At 37.3% G+C, this 23,783-nt stretch overlaps 2 protein-coding genes and 1 pseudogene across 10 annotated transcripts in view; all 3 read right to left on the bottom strand.

Moving 5' to 3' along the window:
- The window catches only part of ZNF749 (zinc finger protein 749), a 66,087-nt gene that overhangs the window by 18,138 nt on the left and 24,166 nt on the right, over window positions 1-23,783 (bottom strand). For 8 of the 9 annotated variants that reach the window (XM_064367383.1, XM_064367384.1, XM_064367385.1 and 5 more), the window contains 2 exons: window positions 22,933-23,071; window positions 21,009-21,112 (listed from right to left, as the gene is read on the bottom strand). The gene's annotated coding sequence lies outside the window, so the exon portion shown is untranslated. Of the gene's footprint in view, window positions 1-1,746; window positions 4,182-21,008; window positions 21,113-22,932; window positions 23,072-23,783 lie in introns of those variants that run through there. The other variant, XM_064367379.1, reaches the window with a different exon arrangement.
- LOC105731381 (vomeronasal type-1 receptor 1) lies at window positions 2,984-3,808 on the bottom strand (the record flags this gene model as incomplete). The annotated part of the gene is given in 4 exon segments (XM_064367340.1): window positions 2,984-3,260; window positions 3,262-3,660; window positions 3,662-3,789; window positions 3,791-3,808. Coding segments are annotated over 4 exon segments (822 nt in total), but the record flags the coding sequence as incomplete, so codon positions are not given.
- LOC135270927 (vomeronasal type-1 receptor 1-like) lies at window positions 15,698-17,634 on the bottom strand (annotated as a pseudogene).

The following is a 23,783-nucleotide window of genomic DNA, read 5'->3' as shown; positions in this document are numbered from 1 at the left end:
ACCCCTTTTATTCAGTTCAACTTCCAAGCTATCTAAATGAGTTTCCCATAAGGAGAAAAAGAACATTACAGAGGGTTTTTATTTTTATATTTTACCTTGTTTGTAGATAGCCTAGAAAACAAAGATTTTATGTTTTAGCAAGACGTTTTTCTGAGTTGTCTTTATTATGTTTTTAATTACTTAAAAAACTGAGCTCAGAAAGAATTAAGGTTTTTTTGTTTGTTTGTTTTGTCATTCACTTTCTGTATTGCTTTTAAAGCCTTTTGATTATCACTCTGGTTACATGAATGATTATTATTTTACAAGTGATCTGTAATTCTTTCTGATCAAGTGTTGTAAGCCTTTTAACATCTTTAGCAAACTTCTCACAAATCAAATTTTCATTTAAATCCTTTTAACCTAAAACTAACTTTAGGATTTCGAGTTGGACCCCTCAAAAAAGTCAAAAGATACATCTCTCATCTTGTAGAGATATTAAATGCCTAGGCTTATTTGGCAAATTATATAAGAAACATTGTCAAATAATAAGGGATACTAGATTTTTTTTTTTTTTGAGATGGAGTTTCGCTCTTGTTACCCAGGCTGGAGTGCAATGGTGCAATCTCGGCTCACCGCAACCTCCGCCTCCTGGATTCAGGCAATTCTCCTGCCTCAGCCTCCTGAGTAGCTGGGATTACAGGCACGCACCACCGTGGCCAGCTAATTTTTTTGTATTTTTAGTAGAAACGGGGCTTCAACCATGTTGACCAGGATGGTCTCGATCTCTTGACCTCGTGATCCACCCGCCTCGGCCTCCCAAAGTGCTGGGATTACAGGCGTGAGCCACCGCGCCCGGCCTACTGTTGATTTTTACTCATTTTCTCTCTCTCTTTTTTTCCCCAGAAGAGATGTTTCAAGACATTTTTTCTCTTAAGGTGTCTATATTTTATAGCAATTTGATAATGTATACTAAAAGATAAAAGCATTTATTTTTACATGATGCTTCCAGAATATGAAAAGTATTTGTGAGTATTCTATGGCAATATGGTTATTTGCATAAGTTCAATAAAATTGGCTCTTTATAGTAGAATATAGTTGAAAACATCAGTTATAATATGAAGACTTTGACTGAAATTTCGTATTTAAAAATGTGCATAAAATGCCTGACTTCAAGAGTTTCCAAACTGGTAGTGAGTAAAGAGACAAAGTGCAGGGTAGAAGTAGGCTGACTAGGTGTGATTCCCTGGTTCCTCTGTTGGGGAAGGAATCCCTGGAGCTGACAGCAGCAGCGAGTCTGGAACCCAACACAGCACAGAAATTCCTGGTGGGAATATAGGCACCAGAATGTGGAGATATCTTCAGGATATGTAATTTCAGAATCTGAGGTGTTATTTATATGTTCAGCAACAACATATCCATACATTACTACTGGATGGCAAAGACCAAATAAATGGAAATGATGAGAACCATGTAAAGTATCACAAGGCCTGGTATTAGTAATTCTACATGGGTCAAGATGGGTGTGAACTCTTCAAACTTTCTAGACAGCATACACACATGCAAGGGAGGATACAGTAATATGTGCGTCATGAGATATTTGAGGTAGCTTTTTAAATATTCAAAAGAAAAGGATACACCTAATGTAAATTGTGAGAGATTTTTGCTGCAAGAAAATTGACCCTGAGAGATGGAATTCCTTCTGCACTATTAATCCAGGCTTCAAAAACTGCATTAAAAAATAAAGAAAACTCAACATCAAGAGACCAGTGAATATCAAATTCTTGACCCTGTAATATTTAATATATGTTTTATGTATAGTTTGAATTTGTGACATGAAAAGTAATAAATCGCTAATTTTTGATCACGTGGGCTTTAAGGTAACATGAAAGGCAAGATTACCTTAGAGATTGTTTCTTATAAATGATAAATATTCACAGATTATGTGATTTGTAAGAAAAAAACAAAACAGATAAAAGTAAATATGACAGTTTGGAATGGAGCAAGATTTAAAGCCTCATGATGTCAGAATAAAAATAAATAGACATTATTGGCATGCCAATACACTATAATTTGAGAGCTTATGTAGACAGATAAAAATGATTACATAAATACCTGTAATATATATGACAAAAGATCACATGAGAAATTTCAAAGCAACAATGATTATGCTTAATTATCTAGAGAGAAGTACACTTTTAAAAGCAACTTTTGTTCTCTGATATTTAAAATACCTTCAAATTTTTCATTTATGTGAAACTAGCTGATAAAAATGTTATGTAAAAAATTTAGATACATTTTACTGGCCATTAGTGATTAATATGTTTTCTTTGCAGATAAAAATTAATTAAATACTTTACATTTAACCTATAATATAGATTAAAGGTATAATAACATATATTATTTTAGTTACATATTTTACAAATAACTTTTATAATGCTGACATTTTTACCCAGCAGTTAATTCCTTCCTATACTTTTTCTTAAACATAAGTTTGGGTTTTGTGGCCCTCTGTTAAGTCAACAACCAGAACTCTCATGTTCCTTTCCAGATTCACATCCTTCCATTCTCCTCATCTCTCTACACAACAACCCACCAATTTCCCAGAGTCCTATGAGGCTTCACATGTCTTTCTTACATGTGGATTTTCCAAGTGATTTCTCTTGTGCAAGAAACACCTGAATCAAACTGCTTCAAATATATGTTTAAGTCTTCTATGATTCTTCATACTATAAAATAAGAAAATTCCTTTAACCTCTACACTTAAAAATTTCCTCCATTAACCTAGACAAATGTTAATGAACATCTCTGAAGAACCTACCATAGTTAGATGGAGTGGTCTTTACATAAAAGTATCCATGATATATTAACTTTTAGCTTTAGTATTTAATTGACCTAGACAGGGACATTACTGTTCAAGTGTATGTTGCCATCATAAATTACTATTAAGCACTTAATAGTTCCTAAATATTGAAATGAATGGCTGAATTCCATGAAGAAAACAGACTCATGACATAGCAACCAGATCAAGAAAAAGTGTTTTCTTTGTCCTGCAGGCGAAGCAGAACTGAGAGACACGAGTATCACCGATGATGAGCACAAAGGGGCTAAGTGCTAGGAAATATGAGGCCACAAACACAGAGTTGTTCACTATCGACTGGCCTGGGTTTGCAGTTAGAGTCATCCAAACTGTCACAACAGTCTAGACTGAATAGAATGCAAAAAAGGAGCTCACCAGGACCATGATGGTGCATGTGGCTCTGGCCTCAGGGGAAGGTCTGGAGCAGTCTGTTGCTGTGAATATGTTGGACTCGCTGCTTGTGTCTGTGCAGGATGATGATCATGGATCCACTGGCCCAGACCGTGAAGCCCGAACTCATAAAGTCAAGGGAAAAATACGAGACTGTATACAATGTGCCAAATGTTTCTGGCATTTTCCAGGAACAGTCTCCATAAGTCTTTTTCATGCTAAGATTTTTACTATTCAATGGACCATTCACTGCTATAGGAACATATATACTTATTGAGAGATGCAGGATCCAGCAGAGAAAACAACAGAAGCCGATGAACTTTGGGGATCTAATCTTGATTTCTAACCACCTGCATATACTGGGGTTGAGCTTAATGGCTTGAAATCCACTGAGAAGGCAGATAGTGCTGAATGAAGGTCCTGTGCCCACTCTAAGTATAAAAGATAAGTTCACATCCAGTTTTATTTAGGAAATATTTAGATCCAAAAGCTGCCACTGTCTGAGGTATTCCTTTAAAGAAAAGGACCGGGAAGTTGGCTAAGGCCAGCTGGTTGAGAATCAGGTCCATGGGTTTCAACTTGTTTCCAGAGAGCAAAATGAAGTTATAAAAATAAAGGAGAAAGGAGTTCCCAAAGATACCAATTCCAGTTTGAATGAAGAAGATAGTCCCTGATTCCAATTTTTCAGAAGCCATTCCATCAGTATCTAGGAGATTTTAATTGAAGTCAAAAGAATCAGTAGAGGGGAAAAAAAAGCAGAAGCAGAAATGTCTTGCTCTCACTGGAAACAGTTTTCAGATTTTATTCTAACCATATTTTCTCCCTTTAAATTAAGATTTTGTGCTTATTTGAGCAAAGGCAATCTGCAGAACTTGCCTTGGAAACAGTCTGATGTCCATTTGCAGAGAATCAGATGAATTAATGAGGGCACAACTGCAAAACCATCTCCACAGCTCTAGAGATGAATGACAGAAATCTCTGGATGAATAGAATAATTTCTGCTAGTTTTGAAAATACAAATGTATTCCAATGTGATTGACATATTTGGGATCACATGAAAATTAAAGATTTTATATTTGCTCATGCATGATATCATCCATAAGAAAGACTAGGTGAATACAGAAAACTGCAGCCATTTGAACCAAGTTACAGTAATATACAAAATGCAAGCAAGCACATCCAACATTTAGCAGGAACCTCAGTTAACCATGTGTTACTAGTAACACCCATGCACATCCAGTGATGTAACTCTGTGTCTGATTTTAGGTAATTCTTCATTACTTCACAATAACTCATAAACTGTAACTATTCTGACCTCCACTCTTACTAGCAAACATCTAGCCTTATTAATACAAGTGCCATTTTCTCATCGTATTTAAGCATTTCTAGTCATTTTAAATGTGTAAAATTGTGCTATCATATTAACTGGCTATCTTGTTTATACTTATAATGTTTTTGTGTGTCTATTCAATTCCTATGTTTTCTGCTGCTCATTTGTACAGCTCAGCACTTTGTATGAACATATAGTTTGCATTAAGTTTGAACTGCATATATGGTATTACTTCAGGGTATATGCTTAAGTGAAAAAGACATGGGTCAGAATGTTGTACAAAGGAGGCTGAATTATTTGAAGCCAGTAGAGGCATATGTATATAGGGACAGACAGGTGGGGAAACGGAAGTGAAAGTTAGGATTCTATGGAATATTCTGTGATATAACTTTGGGTTTTTACAAATGTAAATACTTTATATAATTCCTGAATAATGTTCAATTAAAATGAAATTATAAAATCCATAAAACTCAGAGGTTACACACACACACACACAAATGAATACAAATAAAACAAGGGAAATATTTAAAAGATGTAAGATCTATAAAAGTTAATAACATTATTGTCATATTATACTACAATTTGCAAATGTAACCATGAAGAAAAACTGGGCGATATGGGCCAGGCTTTCTGTCTTATTTCCTACAACAGCTTGTGAATCTACCATTATTTGAATAAAACTTTCAATTAAATAGCCCAGTGATATATAAGGGAAATATGATACCATAAAACCTTGTCTTAATCATATCTTGGTAAACACCATTGGGTATCGATGAAGTGAAACAAATAAACCTACAACGTAATTGGTAGCAAAGCTTTCAGCATAGAACAAAGCAAGTACAAATGCTAACTCAAATAACTTAAATAATCTCTAAACTACATAATTTTTTTAAACAATAAACATTAATTCACTATATTTTATTTTAAATAGATATATTTTGTATTAATTGCTATAGAAAATACCCACACATTGTGATTTGACTGCATAGCAATAACCGTTGTAATCTACAAATGAATCATCAGAGAAATAGCAACCACAAAGATTGAAATCTCAACACATATGTTAAGAAGAAGTCTTAAACCACATAAACAGAACCAACGACAAAAACCACGATTCTCTCAATAGATGCAGAGAAGGCCTTCGACAAAATTCAACAGCCCTTTATGCTAAAAACTCTCAACAAACTAGGTATCGATGGAATGTATCTCACAATAATAAAAGCTGTTAATGAAAAATCCACAGCCAGTATCATACTGAATGGGCAAAAACCAGAAGCATTCCCTTTGAAATCTGGCACTAGACAAGGATGCCCTCTTTCACCACTCCTATTCAATATAGTATTGGAAGTTCTAGCCAGAGCAATCAGGCAAGAAAAAGAAATAAAGGGTGTTCAATTAGGAAAAGAGGAAGTCAAATTGTCTTTATTTGCAGACAACATGATTGTATATTTAGAAGACCCTATCATCTCAGCCCAAAATCTCCTGAAACTGATAAGCAATTTCAGCAAAGTCTCAGGATACAAAATCAATATGCAAAAATCACAAGCATTTCTATACACCAATAACAGACTTAAAGAGAGCCAAATCAAGAACGAACTGCCATTTACAATTGCTATAAAGAGAATAAAATACCTAGGAATACAACTAACAAAGAATGTAAAGGACCTCTTCAAGGAGACTACAAACCACTGCTCAACAAAATAAGAGGACACAAACAGATGGAGAAACATCCCATGCTCATGGTTAGGGAGAATCAATATCGTGAAAATGGCCATACTGCCCAAAGTAATTTATAGATTCAATGCTATCCCCATCAAGCTACCAATGACCTTCTTCACAGAACTGGAAAAAAAACACCACAAACTTCATATGGAACCAAAAGAGGGCCTGCATAGCCAAGTCAATTCTAAGCAAAAAGAACAAAGCTGGAGGCATCACACTACCTGACTTCAAACTATACTACAAGGATACAGTAATCAAAACAGCATGGTACTGGTACCAAAAGAGAGATATAGACCAATGGAACAGAACAGAGGCCTCAGAAGCAATGCCACACATCTACAACCATCTGATCTTTGACAAACCTGAAAAAAGCAAGCAATGGGGAAAGGATTCCCTGTTTAACAAATGGTGTTGGAAAAACTGGCTAGCAATGTGCAGAAAGCAGAAACTGGACCCCTTCCTGACACCTTACACTAAAATTAACTCCAGATGGATTAAAGACTTAAACATAAGACCTAACACCATAAAAACCCTAGAAGAAAACCTAGGCACAACCATTCAGGACATAGGCAAAGGCAAAGACTTCATGACTAAAACACCAAAAGCATTGGCAACAAAAGCGAAAATAGACAAATGGGACCTAATTAAACTCCACAGCTTCTGCACAGCAAAAGAAACAATCATTAGAGTGAATCGGCAACCAACAGAATGGGAAAAAATTTTTGCAATCTACCCATCTGACAAAGAGCTAATATCCAGAATCTACAAATAACTAAAACAGATTTACAAGAAACAAACAAACAACTCCATCCAAAAGTGGGTGAAGGATATGAACAGACACTTTTCAAAAGAAGACATATATGAGGCCAACAAACATATGAAAAAATGCTCGTCATCACTGGTCATTAGAGAAATGCAAGTCAAAACCACATTGAGATAGCATCTCACGCCAGTTAGAATGGCAATCATTTAAAAATCTGGAAACAACAGATGCTGGAGAGGATGTGGAGAAATAGGAACATTTTTACACTGTTGGTGGGAGTGTAAATTAGTTCAACCATTGTGGAAGACAGTGTGACGCTTCCTCAAGGACCTAGAAATAGAAATACCATTTGACCCAGCAATCCCATTACTGGGTAAATATCCAAAGGATGATAAATCGTTCTATTATAAGGACACATGCACACATATGATCATTGCAGCACTGTTTACAATAGCGAAGACTTGGAACCAACCCAAATGCCCATCGATGATAGACTGGACAAGGAAAATGTGGCACGTATACACCATGGAATACTATGCAGCCATAAAAAACGATGAGTTCATGTCCTTTGTAGGAACATGGATGAACCTGGAAACCATCATTCTCAGCAAACTGACACAAGAACAGAAAATCAAACACTGCATGTTCTCACTCATAGGCAGGTGTTGAACAACGAGAACATATGGACACAGGGAGGGGAGCATCACACACTGAGGTCCATGGAGGGGAACGAGGGCAGGGACAGCAGGCAGTGGGGAGTTGGGAGGGATAACATGGAAGAAATGGCAAATATAGGTGATGGGGAGGAAGGCGGCAAACCACATTGCCATGTATGTACCTATGCAACAATCCTGAATGTTCTTCTCATATACCTCAAAACCTAAAACGCAATAAAATATAATTTAAAAAAAAAAAGAAAAGAAACACATTTGTCAACAAATGAGGTTTAACAATCTAAAATTTTGTATGGAATGAGATCCTGAAAATCTTGATACTGCTGTGTTATTGATCGCTCCAGCCCTAAAGAACCACAGTCATTCACAAGTGAAAATGCCTCATAATTTCCCTTGACTATAATAGTTCTGTGGAGACACAGGAAAGATCTAAATTAGGTGCCCCCTCTGTCAGAGACAGGGAAAGTGGAAATGCCTCCCAAACAGGGTATTAGCTCAGACATTTTTGTTTTTTGGAAAAACAACTATCTTATGAAATGTCATATGTGGTAGGAGTGAAACAACAGATATTTAACAGACAGTTCATAAATAGGTAACAGACAGAAAGGTCATCTGATTATAAATCGAATTATGTCTGAACAAAATAAGACCATAAAGGTGTACTTCTGAATCTTATTCCATTCTCAGCACAACATTTGCATTTTAAGACTCTAAGAGACCCTGATTTGTTCATAACACACAAAGTTAATTTCATATTCACCTACACACAAGATTTTCACGTCTATAAATGAGAGATGCAGCTGCCTCTTATTGATCTAAATGAGAAATTTTATTAACAGCCTCATACTGATGATGGGAATTTAGAGGCACATTAGTTAAGTTTACCTTAAACACTATATGCCTCTGCTTAAAAGAAAATAACAAATTATAACACACAGCAGAGAATATCACACAAATACCAAGATTCTATTCAGTAATGGTAGTCAACATGCACAATCTTGTAACTTTCCACATACTTGTATACTGAAGACTTTGGCATTAAAGTTATTTTAAACGTTGTGTTTAGTAAAATGCAATTAAGAGAAGTTTCAGAGGAAATGTAACTGGGAGGAGACAGGAGATGTCAGGCAGTGGTACAGCATCTAGACAACTGGTGATGTGGCTGTAGTCACTCCACAAACATTCCTTTTTTGTTGGAATGTGTTTGGTTCTATAAATCCTATGTATGTATGTACGTATGTATCTATCTATCCATCATCTATCTACCTATTATCTATCAGCTATCTATCTCTCATTGTATCTACCTATCTACATTTATGTTTATCATTGACAAGTTTAAAAAAAATTCCCACCTCAGAATATTGATTTGAAAATTATTTGAGTTGAGCACGGTGGCTCATGCCTGTAATCCCAGCACTTTGGGAGGCTGAGGCGAGCAGATCACCTGAGGTTGGGAGTTCGAGACCACCCTGACCAACATGGAGAAACCCCGTCTTTATTTTTTTTTAATTAAAAAAAAGAGAAAAAATTATTTGTGCACAAAAACGAGAATAGTCTCTGAGTAATACAAGAGGGGAAAGGAGAGAGGGCGACAAGGGCTAAAAAACTATCTGTTGGGTACTATCTGGGAGGCCGATTCATTTGTACTCCAAACCTCAGTATCATGCAACATACCTTTGTAACAAGCCTGCACATGTACCCCTGAATCCAAAATACAAGTTGGATTTTAAAAAAGAAATAATTACTTTATAAAAATTATTTCTCAAACTTCTGAGGGAAATGTCAAGAATCTGATTCCTACCTGGAAAGAAAAGCTGCTTACCAAATATGGAATTTTTTTTGTGGACAGTGGGTGGCAGGCCAGTGTCTGTGCCAGTGGGTGAAGGAAATATCTGAACCTGAGATAAAGGTCTGGGATTCCATGATCTCATCTTCTAGTTGGATGTGATTATCACTTGTAATTGCAGTGACAGTCTGCATAGGGAGATGAAATTATCTCTGAGAACACATAACAACAGTGCAAGCCCCTGAAAGCTATCAAAAGTGAGTAATAAAGATATCCAATAAGAGTGGCAGAAAGAGACAAGGGAAACCAACTTTTAAGATAAATAAACAACATCTCAAGGGAAGATAGGCACAGAACACAGCTCTAGTAAGTGAAGGGAAGAAAACTAAGTACATGTCTAGGATTTTTCATGTATTTAAAGATTTTTGTCTCCAAAATATTCTATTCCATTTCTGAGACCACTAAGGGTAGTGAAACTGAAGGAAGATACATCAGTAGAGTTAGAAAGCATATCAAGAGTGGTGCAAATGAAAATTAAATCTGATCATATTTCTTTGTTATTTCAGTATTTAACTTTATGTCTTTCAGGCATGTTTTATGGTATATGAGATATATCAGTCATCAAACATAAAAAGGATATTTGCCTTCATGGATCTTACACTATCGTTGATGAAAACAGACAATAATCAATTCATCTACAAGACTGCATAGCACAGCATATTACAAGGTCACAGGAAAAACAGAAAAGAAGAGCAGAATGCAGGTGATGAGAAGTGGATGAATCTGGATGGGTTGAACTAGCAAACTGAATGTTCATGGTTGGATTCCTAGTGACAATGACATTTACAAAAAATATTTTAAGTTGGTTAAGAAGGACATTTTTATTTTTTATTTTCCAAATGTTACATATTAATTTTTTGCCTTTTTGCATTAATGGGACCTCCTGTATTTCACTGAATAAAAATGCAAAGGGTAGTCACTCTCCTAATCTCATGAGAATATTTTAGTTGTAGATCATAAGGCATAACTTATTATAGAGTTTGTATATAGGTTTATAAATTAAAGGAAGATAGTGACTATCCTCACTTTCATAAATTCTCTATCTACCTGTCATCTATCTATTTATCTATCAATTATTTGAACACATTGAGAGTAAGCTGGGAACATTGTCCTACTTGACCAGTGAATAGTTTGTATCTTTTATAACCTGAGGCACACTGTCTGTTTCACAGTATCAGTGACGTTTACTTTGATCACTTCAATACAGTGATGCTCTCAGGTTTCCCTGCACAAAAGTGGATACTTTTTTCTGTATAATTATAAATTAATTGTTTGTATGGAGATTCTTTGAAAATATGTGAAAATTCTGGTCCTTATCATCTTTCACTCTACTAGGTTTAGCAGGTATTGATGATCATCTAATCACATCAGTTTGTCTGTGTTTTACTTGGCATTCTAGCAAGGTACAAATTCTCCTGTCTCCAGATTGATTCATTCATGTATTCACTTATTCATTTGTTTATTTATATCTCTGTGGAAACATGGATGCTCTATTTCTTTGAGCAAATTTAATGAGGTATAACTTACCAGCAATAAAATTCAGTGTTACGTGTACATACTGATGAATACTGACAAATGCACACATCCTGTAACCATTGCCACAATCATGACACAGAAGATTACCACTACCCCATAATGCTTCCTTGTGTACTTTCCCATCAACCCCTTCTTCCCATTGTAAGCCCCAGCAAAATCAGTCTTGCATACCATCACTCTATTATGCCCATTTCTGGATTTCTATTATAAATGAAATCATACTATATGTAGCCACCTCTACCTGCCTGTTTTTTTTCACTTAGTGCCATGTTTTTAATATTTATCCATGTATCTGCTTGGATAAATATCAGTAGTTTTTAATTTTTCAGATACAAAGTCTAGCTCTGTCTCCCAGGCTGGAGATCAGTGGTACAATCATAGTTCATTTCAGCCTCGAACTCCTGGAATCAAGTGATCCTCCCACCTCAGCCTCACCAGTAGCTAGAACTTCAGGCATGTGCCACCACACACACATTTACACACGTGTGTGTGTATGTGTGTATATATATATAAACACTCCCAGTAATAAATTCCCTTACCATTGGCTTGTCTGAGAAGACTCCTATTTCTCCTTTGCTTATGAAGATTAGTTTGGCTGGATATGAAATTCTTGGTTGAAATTTCTTTTCTTTAGGAATGCTTAATATAGGCCCCCAGTCTCTTCTGGCTTGTAGGGTTTCTGCTGAAATGTCTGCTGTTAGCCTGATGGGGTTCCCATTGCAGGTGACCTGTCCCTTCTCTCTAGCTGCCTTTAACATTTCTTCTTTCATTTCAACCTTGGAGAATCTGATGACTACGGGTCTTGAGGATGGTTCTCTTACATAGTATCTTGAAGGTGTTCTCTGCATTTCCTGAAGTTAAACATTGGCCTCTCTAGTGGGGTTGGGGAAATTTTCATGGAATATATCCTCAACTACGTATTCCAAGTTGCTTACCTTCTCTTTCTTTCTGGCATGCCAGTGAGTTGTGGATTTTGTGAGTTGTAAGTTTTGTAAAATAATCCCATATTTCTTATGAGGTGAGGTTTGCTTTATTCTTTTTTATTTCTTTTCTTCATTTTTGCCTGAGTTAATTTGGAAAACTAATCTTTGAGCTCTAAGACTTTTTCCTCAGCTTGGTCGATTCTGTTGTTAATATTTTCAATTGTATTTGGAAATTCTTCAGGTAAGTTTTTCAGCACTTTCAGATTAATTTGGTCTTTCAATGACCTTTCATCTTTTAGCTCCTGTATGATTTTATTGTATTCTTTAGAGTCTTTGGATTGAATTTTGACTTTCTCCTGAATCTTGATGACCTTTGTTCCAATCCATATTCTGAATTCTGTGTCTATCATTTCAGACCTCTTAGCCTTCTTAAGAATCATTGCTAGGGATCTACTGTGGTCATCTGGAGGTAAGAATACATTCTGGCTTCCTGAGTTGCCATGTTCTTGCAATGTTTCTTTCTCATCTGTGTGCACTGATGTTCTTTGAAGTTGATATCCTTTGGATGATTTTTTGTGTGTCTGTGCAGTCTTTGAAGTTGCTATCCCTTGAGCTAGTTTTTTTGCTTTTATCTTTCTTTATGTCCTTGGGGTTTGATAGTGGCATAAGGTGGGTTTAGTCAACTGGCATTGTTTCTGGAAGATTTTAGGGGGTTGAGGCTTAGCTTGGCACTCCTGGGCTATGTGCCCTAACTCTGAGGAGCTGGTACCAGGCCCCCAGCTTTGTTCTCCGGCACCTTGAGGTTAGGAACCTGCTGCACTGGAGGGTCCAAAGTGTTACCACCCCGCTGACCACAACACTCTCATTGTGGGTGCCAGGCTAAGTACTTTGTCAGGATGGTGGCTGCAGTCTCTGTGCTTGCTCATGCATGCCAGCAGCTGCTGCAGCATGGTGGGGTACATGTGTATCAACTGAAGCAGGGCACCAGTGGGAGCAGAAAAGTACCATATCTGCATGCAGTTGCACTGGCTGCAGTAGCGGCAGTGGGGCACTGGCAGGGACAGAGTTGACAGTGTCCATTTGCACATTAGTGCCAGAAGGGGTGGCATGGCTGTAGTGGAGCATGGATGGGGGCCAGGTTGATGGCTTCTATGTGCATGTATACAGCAGTGCAGTAGGGTGCCCTACATAAGTGGGGGGATGGGATGGTAGGGTGCACTCATGCTGGCAGAGATGGGGCTATGGGCTGTGCACATGTGCCTGTGGGCTAGGAAAGGTAAGGTCCACCTACATGTGCATGGTGCAAAATGGTGGTGGTGGGATGTCAATGGATGACTGCATGCTGGCAAAGCAGTGGGAGGATGCTGCAGTGGGGGGTGGCTACATGTGGTCTGGTGGGCATTGGGGGGTGGCTACATGTGGTCTGGTGGGCATTGCGGGGATCTTGTCTGTTGGAGCTCTCCAATGGTCAGGCATGGCTGGCCAGTGAAGGAGCTATGATGAGGTCCTGCAGGAAACACCACAGTTGGGTATTCAAGGCTGTGCTATAAGTGGGCATGGCCAAGTTAGGGCCCCAGGAGAGGCCAGCAGATAAAGAGTCACTCAGATCAGATTGACCCCATCCCATTGGCAAGACTTTCCTGCTCTGTTCAGGTCTTATAGTCACCCTAAAGCTAAAGTCTCTTAGAGGAGCATGAGAGCCTTGGTGGATGGGCATCCCTGGCCATGCTCCATTGCAGCCATTTCCAGGCCAAACCTTCTGGGCTCTCCACAGCCTGGAGTCCTGCCCCTGGCACCTCTCCAAGCAGATCTCCCTGCCAGCTCGTATCCACAATATCCCAGTCTCTCAGTGGGAGATGATCCTCCTGGCTGCATCCAGTCAGCCATCTTAGCTCTACTATATTAAAAATACTTAAAATTGGTTAGAAAGGACATCTTTATTTCCTATTTTCTTCTTTTTTCATAATTTTTACTTTTACTTTAGATACAGGATGTACATGTACGGGTTTGTTACATAGGTGTATCATGTGATGCTAAGGCTTGAGATACAATTGATCCTCTTACTCAGGTAGAGCATAATACCCAATAGTTAGTTTCCCACCCTTTTCCCTTCCTTCTCCTCCCTCTAGTAATCCTCAGTATCCACTGTTTCCTTCTTTGTGTCCATGAGTACCCAGTGTTTAGCCCCACATATAAATGAGAACATGTAATATTCAGTTTTCTGTTCTAGTATTAATTTGCTTAGGATAATGGCCTCCAGCTGCATCCATGTTGCTGTAAAGGACATGGTTTTGTTATCTTTAATTACTGCATACTATTCCATGGTGTATAAGTTCCCGATTTTCTTTTTCCAACCCACTGTTGATGAGTACCTTGGTTGATTTCATGTCTCTACTGCTACGGTAAACATACAAGTGCATGATTCTCTGTGATAAAACAATTTATTTTCATTTGGCTATATACCCAGTAATTAGATTGAGGGGTCAAATGTTAGTTCTGTTCCAATTTATCTGAAAAACCTTCAAACGGCTTTCCACAGTGGATGAAATAATTTACATTCCCACCAACAGTGTAAAGGCATTACGTTTGCTCCACAGCCTCATCTGTATTTGTTGCTTTTTGACTTTTTAAATAGTAGCCATTCTGTCTGGTGTGAGATGGTTTCTGTTTATAGTTTTGATTTGCATTTCTCTGGTGATTATGGATGCTGAGCATTTTCTCATATGTTTGTTGGCTGCTTGTATGTCTTCTTTTGATAAGTGTCTGTTCATGTCCTTTTCTCCTATTTAAATGGGGTTATTTGTATTGTTTATTTCCCAAATTTTTGTTTAGATAAAACTAGCTGGCAAAAATACTCTGAAAATAACTTACATACTGGTATGCTGGCCATGTAATTAATAATGTATTTTCTTTGAAGATTACTTTTAATGTAAACTGTAATAACATAGATCTAAGGCATAATAATTGAAATGTACGCATTGATTTAACTATTAAAACAGAAATAATTTTATAAGGAGCATTGATATGTTTACCCACCCAATTGATTCCCGCTTGTAATTTATCTTTTTTTTCTTTTCTTTTTCTCTCTCTTTTTTTTTTTTTGAGACGGAGTTTCGCTCGTTACCCAGGCTGGAGTGCAATGGCGCGATCTCAGCTCACCGCAACCTCCGCCTCCTGGGTTCAGGCAATTCTCCTGCCTCCGCCTCCTGAGTGGCTGGGACTACAGGCACGCGCCACCATGCCCAGCTAATTTTTTGTATTAGTAGAGACGAGGTTTCACCATGTTGACCAGGATGGTCTCGATCTCTTGACCTCGTGATGCACCTGCCTCGGCCTCCCAAAGTGCTGGGATTACAGGCTTGAGCCACTGCGCCCGGCCTCTTTCTTATTTATTTTTTTTTTTTGAGACAGAGTCTCTCTCTGTTGCCCAGGCTGGAGTGCAACGGTGTGATCTTGGTTCACTGCAACCTCTACCTCCCAGGTTCAAGCAATTCTCCTGCCTCAGTCTCCCAAGTAGCTGGGATTACAGGTGCCCACCACCACACCTAGCTAATATTTTGGTACTTTTAGTAGAGACAGGGTTTCACTATCTTGGCCAGGCTGGTCTCGAACTCCTGACCGTAGGTGATCCACCTGCCTTGCCCACCAAACTGCCTGTAATTTATCTTAAACAAAACTAGGGATTCTGCAGCCAGTCCTGTGTTAAGTTATCAATGACAATTCCCATCATGTTCCTTTCCAGACTCACACCCTTCTATTCTTCCCATTTCTCTACATGAAAACCATTCAAGGTTTCTCTCGAACCCATGACAGTGCACATTGCTTTCTTACAAGAGGATTTTTTGGATGACTTTTCTTGTATAAGAACATCTGAATCAAACTATACTGCAAAAATATTTTTTAATCTACTATGATTCTTCATAGTACAAAATAAACTTTCTACTAAATCCCTAAACAAAAAATTATTTCATTAACCTATTTTGATAATTTCTGAACTTTTCCCCAAAGAATGTAGCAGTTAGATTGAGTGTTCTTTGTATAACAGTATCCACAATATTCACTTTTAGTCCTACTATAAGATCTACATGGAAAGAGACAGTATTGCTCATGTGTATGCTGGCATCATAAACTAACACAACAGTTTATAAATACTGAAACATATGACTGAATTTGATGAAGAAAACAGACTCATGGCATGGCAACCAGATCTGGAAGAAGGGTTTCCTTTGTCCTACAGGCAAAACAGAAGTGAGAGACACGGGTGTCGCTGAAGATGAGCACAAAGGGGCTGAATGCTGGAAAACGGGAGGCCACAAACACAGAGCTGTCCACTACCCACCGACCGGGCTGAATGCTGGAAAACGGGAGGCCACAAACACAGAGCTGTCCACTACCCACCGACCGGGCTGAATGCTGGAAAACGGGAGGCCACAAACACAGAGCTGTCCACTACCCACCGACCGGGCTGAATGCTGGAAAACGGGAGGCCACAAACACAGAGCTGTCCACTACCCACCGACTGGGCTGAATGCTGGAAAACGGGAGGCCACAAACACAGAGCTGTCCACTACCCACCGACCGGGCTGAATGCTGGAAAACGGGAGGCCACAAACACAGAGCTGTCCACTACCCACCGACCTGGGTCTTTAAAGTGAGTCATCCAAACTGTCAGGATAGAGTGGACCGAAAAGAAAGCAAAAAAGGAGCTCCCCGGGACCACGATGGTGCGTATGGCTCTGGCCTCATGAGAAGGTCTGGAGGAGAGTCTGCTGCTACAAATCTGTTCGACGCATGGCTTATGTCTGTACAGGACAAAGACCAGGGAGCCACTGGCCCACACCATGAAGCCCAAACTCGAAAAGTTAGGGGAAAAGGATATAATTGTAGATAAAGTGCTGACTTTCTGGCATTGCCCAGGAACACACTCCATAACTGTTTTTCACACTAAGGCTTTTGCTATCCAATGGGCCATTTACAAGAAAAAGAACACTTGTATTTCTCAAGAGATGCAAGACCCAGCAGAGGAAACAACAGAAGCCAATGAACTTTTGGGATCGAATTTTGAGCTCCAGCCACCTGCATATATTGGGGTCAAGCTTAATCGCTTGGAATCCATTGAGGAGGCAGATGGTGCTGAAGGAACTCCTGTGCCCACTCTGTGATTAAAAAACACAAGCTCACATCCAGTATTATCCAGGAAATATTTAAATCCAAAAGTTGCCATTGTCTGAAGTATTCCTTTAGAGAAAAGGACCAAGGAGTTGGCTAAGGCCAGTTGGTTGAGAATCCGGTTCATAGGTCTCAACCTGTTTCCAGCGAGCCACGTGAAATTATAAAAACAAAGGAGAAAGGAATTTCCCAGTATCCCCACTCCAGTCTGAATAAGGAAGATGATCCCTGTTTCTAATTTTCCAGAAATCATTGCATCAATATCTAGGGATGTTCATTTTCACTGAAGTCAGACGAATCAGGATTAGGAAAATCAGAAACAGTGTCTTGCTGTCACTAGAGACAGTTTTCCGTGTTTATCCTAAACTTATTTTCTCACTTTAAACAGATTATTACACTTTTTCCTTATTTTCCCAAAGGCAATTCATAGCAACCAGCATTGGAAAAAAACCTGTGTATCCATCTGCAGGGAAGCAGGTGAATGAATGTGAGCACACTGCAGAGGAGTTGTGCACCACTGCAGAGATGAATGAATGAATCTCTGGGAATAGATACAACAATTTCTGGAATCATGCTAGTTTTAAAGATATGAATTTGTTCCAATACGACTGACATATTAAAGAGCACATGGAGCATAAAGACTTTTATGATTGGACATGCATTATTTTTTTAACAAGAAAAACTAGATTAATGCAGAAAACTGCACCCTATTGAACCAAGCTGGAAGAATACACAAAACGCACAAAGCATATAACTGAGTTCACCACATAGTATGAGCTGCACCCAAATACACCTGCTTATACAAGTTTCTGTCTTATTTTAAATACCTCTTATTTTACTACTGTACAGCAACCAAAAGCTGTAACCCTTCTGACATCTACTTCTATGGAAAACTTCAAGACTTTTAAAGAAAACTGCCGTATTTATTATAGTATTTATGTCTTCATTAACCATTTACATGTGTAAAGTGCGCTACCATATTTATTAGCCTTCTGTCTTGTTTTTACTGATGATATTTTTGTGTCCCATTAATTTCTGTTTTTCACTGTTGATTTTGTATAGCTCAATAATATCTGTGAACAGCATAGGTTGTATTATACCAAAAGTGAATGTATGATCTTTTTTCAGGGACATATTCTTAAGTGAAAAATGCATGGGTCAGAACATTGTCCAAAGTATGTTAAAGTACTTGAAGCTAGTAGAGACATATAAATATAGGGACAAAAGTGATATGTTGGAGAGACAGAAATGGGAGTTAGGCCTTTATGAAATCTTTTTTTCTATATCTTCAGTTTTTGCAAATGTAATATTTTACATAATTACTAATATTGAATCAGAATAAAAATTTAAAATCAACAAAATCACAATCAAAATAAAATGTGGTCCTAGTTTTGTGTCTGCGTGGAAAAACAGTCTTCAAGTGGGTTTAAACTTAGGGGGTACATGCACTCATAAACACACACACACACAAATGAGTATAAATAAAATTAGGAAAATATTAAAATGATAGTGAATATATCAAAATCAGTATCATCATTGTGATATTATACTGCAATTGCCAAATGTAACCACGGGGGGAAACTGGGCCATGTGTAAAGGCTCTCTCTGAGTTATTTCTTAAACTGCTTGTGAGTCTAAAATTATCGTTAATAAAATAGTTAAAATGCTCAGGAATTCTAAAATTATTGTTAATAACATGGTCAGTTAAAATGCTCAGGGATATGTAAGGCAAAAATAAGGCATTATAAATCCTTGTCCATCATTATGTTTTCATACACATCACTGGTGTTGATGCATGGCAACAAATAAATCAGCCTACAATACAATTGGTAAACCAGTATTTTGGCACAGGGCAAAGTCAGTACAAACACTAACTCAATGAATTTAAACTCTAAAGCATATACTTTTGAAGAGAATCAATATTATACAGTTATGCGCCATATAACCTCATTCATGTCAGTGAGGAACCACATACAATACAGTGGTTGGGGCAGTAGGCCACACCATATATCCTAGGTAGGCAGTAGGCATTTCCTATCCAGGCTTGCATCTGACAATGATAAAATCACCTAATAACATATTTCTTAGAATGTATCCCTCTCATTAAGTGACGTGTAACTGTATTTTATTTAAAACATATATTTTGTATGATATTACATTAAAAAATCCAGCCCTCATCAGATAACTCCATAGCAGTGACTATGACCATTCAGCAACCAGATTCTTATCTAAATCTTATCTAAATGCCATTTTTCTTTTTCTTTTGTTTTCTTTTCTCTTTTCTAAATGCCATTTTTCATGCAAAAAAGCAAAGGATCCTGAAAATAAATGCTGACTGCAGGTACACTCAACCCAAAAACTCTTAGTCAAATAAAAAAATCTATGATGTTCTAGCAACTCTGGGCGTACTATCGGGGAAAACATAATTCAGTAGGCAGGGGATTCTATTGCACAATATTCACACAAATCACCAATCGAAGAAACTGTAACTCCAAAGATTTGAAACACAACATATATGTTATAAAAATAAATGTGATTTATATATATATTAATAATTAATCTGTAGGCTGGGTGTGGTGGCTCACACTTGTAATCCCAGCACTTTGGAAAGATAAAGTGGGTAGATGACCTGAGGTCAGGAGCTCAAGACCAGCCTGGTCAACATGTTGAAACCCTGTCTCTAATAAAAGTACAAAAATTAGCCAGGTGCAGCGATGGGCACCTGTAATCCCAGCTACTCAGGAGGCTGAGGCAGAAGAATCTCTTGAGCCCAGGAGGCGGAGGTTGCAACGAGCCAAGATTGCGCCACTGCACTCCAGCCTGGATGACAGAGTGAGACTCTGTCTCAAGAAAGAAAAGAAAAGAAAAGAAGGCAAAAGACTTGCTGCCTATTGGAAATATTATTTACAAATAACAAAGTAAAATAAATTAATGAAGGATAATTAAATTTTGGGGAACAACACTAAAATTAGGTAGTTTTAAGGGAATATTGAAGCATAATAAAATACTATTAAAATATTAAGCTTAGAAATAAGTGATAGCATAGAATAATTGTACCCCAAGATCACTCTAACTTAATTTTGATTTCCAATAAAGAAACTTATTTAACAAACTGGTAATCAAAATGGTAATTTCCTAAATTTTCTTTATATTTATGAAAAGTAGTTTTAATAGGTAAAAATTAAACACAAATGAAGAAATTGTTTACCAAAATAAAACAAAATAGAAAATTAAGTAAATGGCACTGAAAAGAAGTTTATAAAACAAAACTTACACACATACATACTTTGATATAAATTATCAGTGTGTGGGGAAGTCATTTTAGAATGTTATTACAATATTTGGATAGCTAATTCAATTAAAAAATGGAAAAATTTGACTTCACAATTATAAATAAAGTTTAACAATACACTGAATCTAAAATACAAAGATAGACAAATCTCTGAGGTAAAAGTATTGGAGTGCTTTTTTCAGAATTTGGGGTTAAAGAATCATCATTTGTGGTCCAAACTGAAGGCCATTTTATGTCAAAAGAAAAGCATAATAATACTCTATTAGTAGAAATCATATTAAATAAACAAAATTAAACACAAAATTATTTAAATATATAAACATAAAAGTTATTGACTATAACTTCAGTGATGATACTAACTAGATGAAGACCAAAAACAAATCATGCAAAACATAAAAGCTGTTCTTAAAAGAAAAATAATAATATGCTCCTAAAAGTTTGTTTTGCAAGTAAGCAATCATGTGTATTTCATGGACATCAATCAGGATCTTTGACAAAGGGAATATACAGAAAAAATAATCACTTACTCTGGGTCAAGCAGAGTGGAGTTCTCAAAGCTTTTACTGCATATATATAGTTAATGAATATCTGAAGAATCCCCATCAACTGCCAACACGGTTCTTTCTGAGGACTGGGGTAGATAAAGAGGAGGAAGATGGTTATTTTAAAGTAAATATTCACGTTGACTTATACACCCACTGCTTTGTCAAAATATTTATAATAAAAATTATAATTTATAACGATAAAATAGAAAAAAATAGGAACCAAATTCATATGGAAATAAATTATAGAACTAGAACACTGAAGCAAAATAAGAGTAATAAGAAATGGATCAGGAATCATCTTAAAGATGAATCAGAAATTTAAATAAAAAACATATTTGTGAAAAGATGTGTATGAGAATATAAAACATTTGCACGAATCAGAGCCTGAGAAGTTTTATACTACTGTATTATTGATCACTCCAACCCCTGAAGGACTGCAGTGACATAGGTAAAAACGATGCAAATTTCTCAGGATCACAGGAGTTCTGTGGAGACACAGAGATATAAATTGGTTGTTCCCTGCTCTCAAAAGCGAGGAGGTGGAGCTGCGTGTGCCTAACTGGGTGCCTGGTCAGAATATTTTTCAATGAAAAACAACTATCTTATAAAATGGAATAGATGGCTAGTTAAGAGTTAGTAAAAACAGATAATTGACAGATGATTGATAGATTAAAGATCTAGTAGATTTCAGATGGGTAGATGGACAGATAAATAAATACCATTGGCTTTCCATATACACAGGTTTTGTATCTACAGATTCAAGTAACTGTGATCAAAAAATATTGTTTAAAAAAATAAGAAGTATAAAAATAATACACATTTTAAATATAGTATTGCAATTATTTATATACCATTTACATCGTATTAGGTATTATAAGTAACCTAGAGATGATTTAAAGTGTATGGGAGGATACGCATAGGTCATGTGCAAATGCTACACCACTTTATATAAGGAACTTGAGCATCTAATTCTGGTACCCATGGGGTCCTGAAGGCAATTCACTGCAGATACCAAAGGACTATGGTAGATCTATAGGAGATAGACAGATATTTTATCATAGGTATAATTTTATCTTGGCACTTTTGGACTTAGAGACTGTTGGAATCGTACAAGACTATTAAGGTTTTATAACCATCTGGTTACATTTCAGCATAACATTTGTATTTTAGACTATTAAAGGCCCTAATTTGTCCCTACTTTATGATCTTATTTGCCAAATGCATCTTTACATAAATTTTTTATTTCTGTAAATGGGAGATAAAGGAACTTCTCATTGATCTGAGAGATGCTATGAACAGCCTTCCCCTGATGATAGAAATTTAGAGACATTTTATTAAAGTCTGCATTTGACACCACATGCCCCTATTCAAAATAAAACAACAAAATGCAACACACACCAGAGACTATCACACAAGTACTAAGTTTCTCCTATGGCAGAAGCCCATGTTCATTGTCCTGTTACTCCCCAAATGCCTGTGTTCTGAAGACTTTCGTATGAGTGACAAGGGATAGTGTGTTTATTGAGTGGAAAAGCATGTATATATGCTTCAAAACACCATGTTATACATGACAAATACATATAGTTTTCTCTGTCGACTTAAAAAATAAACAAGAGAGAAATTTCAGAGAGAATATAATTGAGTGGAGAGAGGGGAGATGTCAGGGAGTGGATAGCAGTGATGTGGCTGTGGATTCCTCCAGGAACATCTTTCTCTTTGGTATCTGTTTGTTCCTATTTGTCTACTTACCTATCTTCCTATCTATATATCTGGCTAGCTATTATCTAAAAAGCATTTTAGTTTTTATTTCTAGCCAGGGAAGTCTGATTTTTAAAAAAGTATTTCTGAATTTCCTGAAAATTCCTTCTAAATATTGAATGCTTATCTGAAAAAACCAGTTACTTACCAAATTGGGATCTGTTTTGTGGACAGTGGGTGCCAGGTCAGTGTCTGTGCCAGAGTGTAGAGGCATCTGAACGTGAGATAAAGGTTTGGGATTCTATGATCTCATCTCCTTGCTGGGAAGTGATTTGCAGTGACAGTGTCTGCACAGGGAGTTGAGATTATTTCTGAGAACATATGTGCATATTGAAAGTTCCTAAAAGCTATTAAAAATTAGTAATCAAGATATCCAACAAGAGTGGCAGGAAGAGATGGGGGGAATAAACTTTTTTTTTTTTTTTTTTGAGACGGAGTTTCGCTCTTGTTACCCAGGCTGGAGTGCAATGGCGCGATCTTGGCTCACCGCATCCTCTGCCTCCTGGGTTCAGGCAATTCTCCTGCCTCAGCCTCCTGAGCAGCTGGGATTACAGGCATGCGCCACCATGCCCAGCTAATTTTTTGTATTAGTAAAGACGGGGTTTCACCATGTTGACCAGGATGGTCTCGATCTCTTGACCTCGTGATCCACCCGCCTCGGCCTCCCAAAGTGCTGGGATTACAGGCGTGAGCCACCGCGCCCGGCCTGGGGGAATAAACTTTTGAAATAAGCAAATCAAATCCCAACGAGAGATGAACACAGAACATAGATCTAATAAGTGACAGAAGAAAACTAAGCATGTGTGTATCCAGGATTTTTAGTAAATTGGAAAAGTTTGTCTCCAAAAAATGATTCTTTTCTATTCCTGAGAACACTGAGAGTAGTGAAATTGAAAGAAGAGATGTTAGTCAGTACAATTAGAAACAGTATTCATAATGATCCAAATGAGCATTAAATCTATGTTGTCATATCTATTCAGTATTTCAGCAAATGTTTTG

Source organism: Aotus nancymaae, unplaced genomic scaffold, assembly GCF_030222135.1.
Source record: "Aotus nancymaae isolate 86718 unplaced genomic scaffold, 86718_ANA_hifiasm-v0.15.2.pri h1tg000069l, whole genome shotgun sequence".
Lineage (NCBI taxonomy): Eukaryota > Metazoa > Chordata > Mammalia > Primates > Aotidae > Aotus > Aotus nancymaae.
The sequence above is the reverse complement of the archived record's forward strand: the minus strand, read 5'-3'. Positions and strand labels throughout refer to the sequence as shown.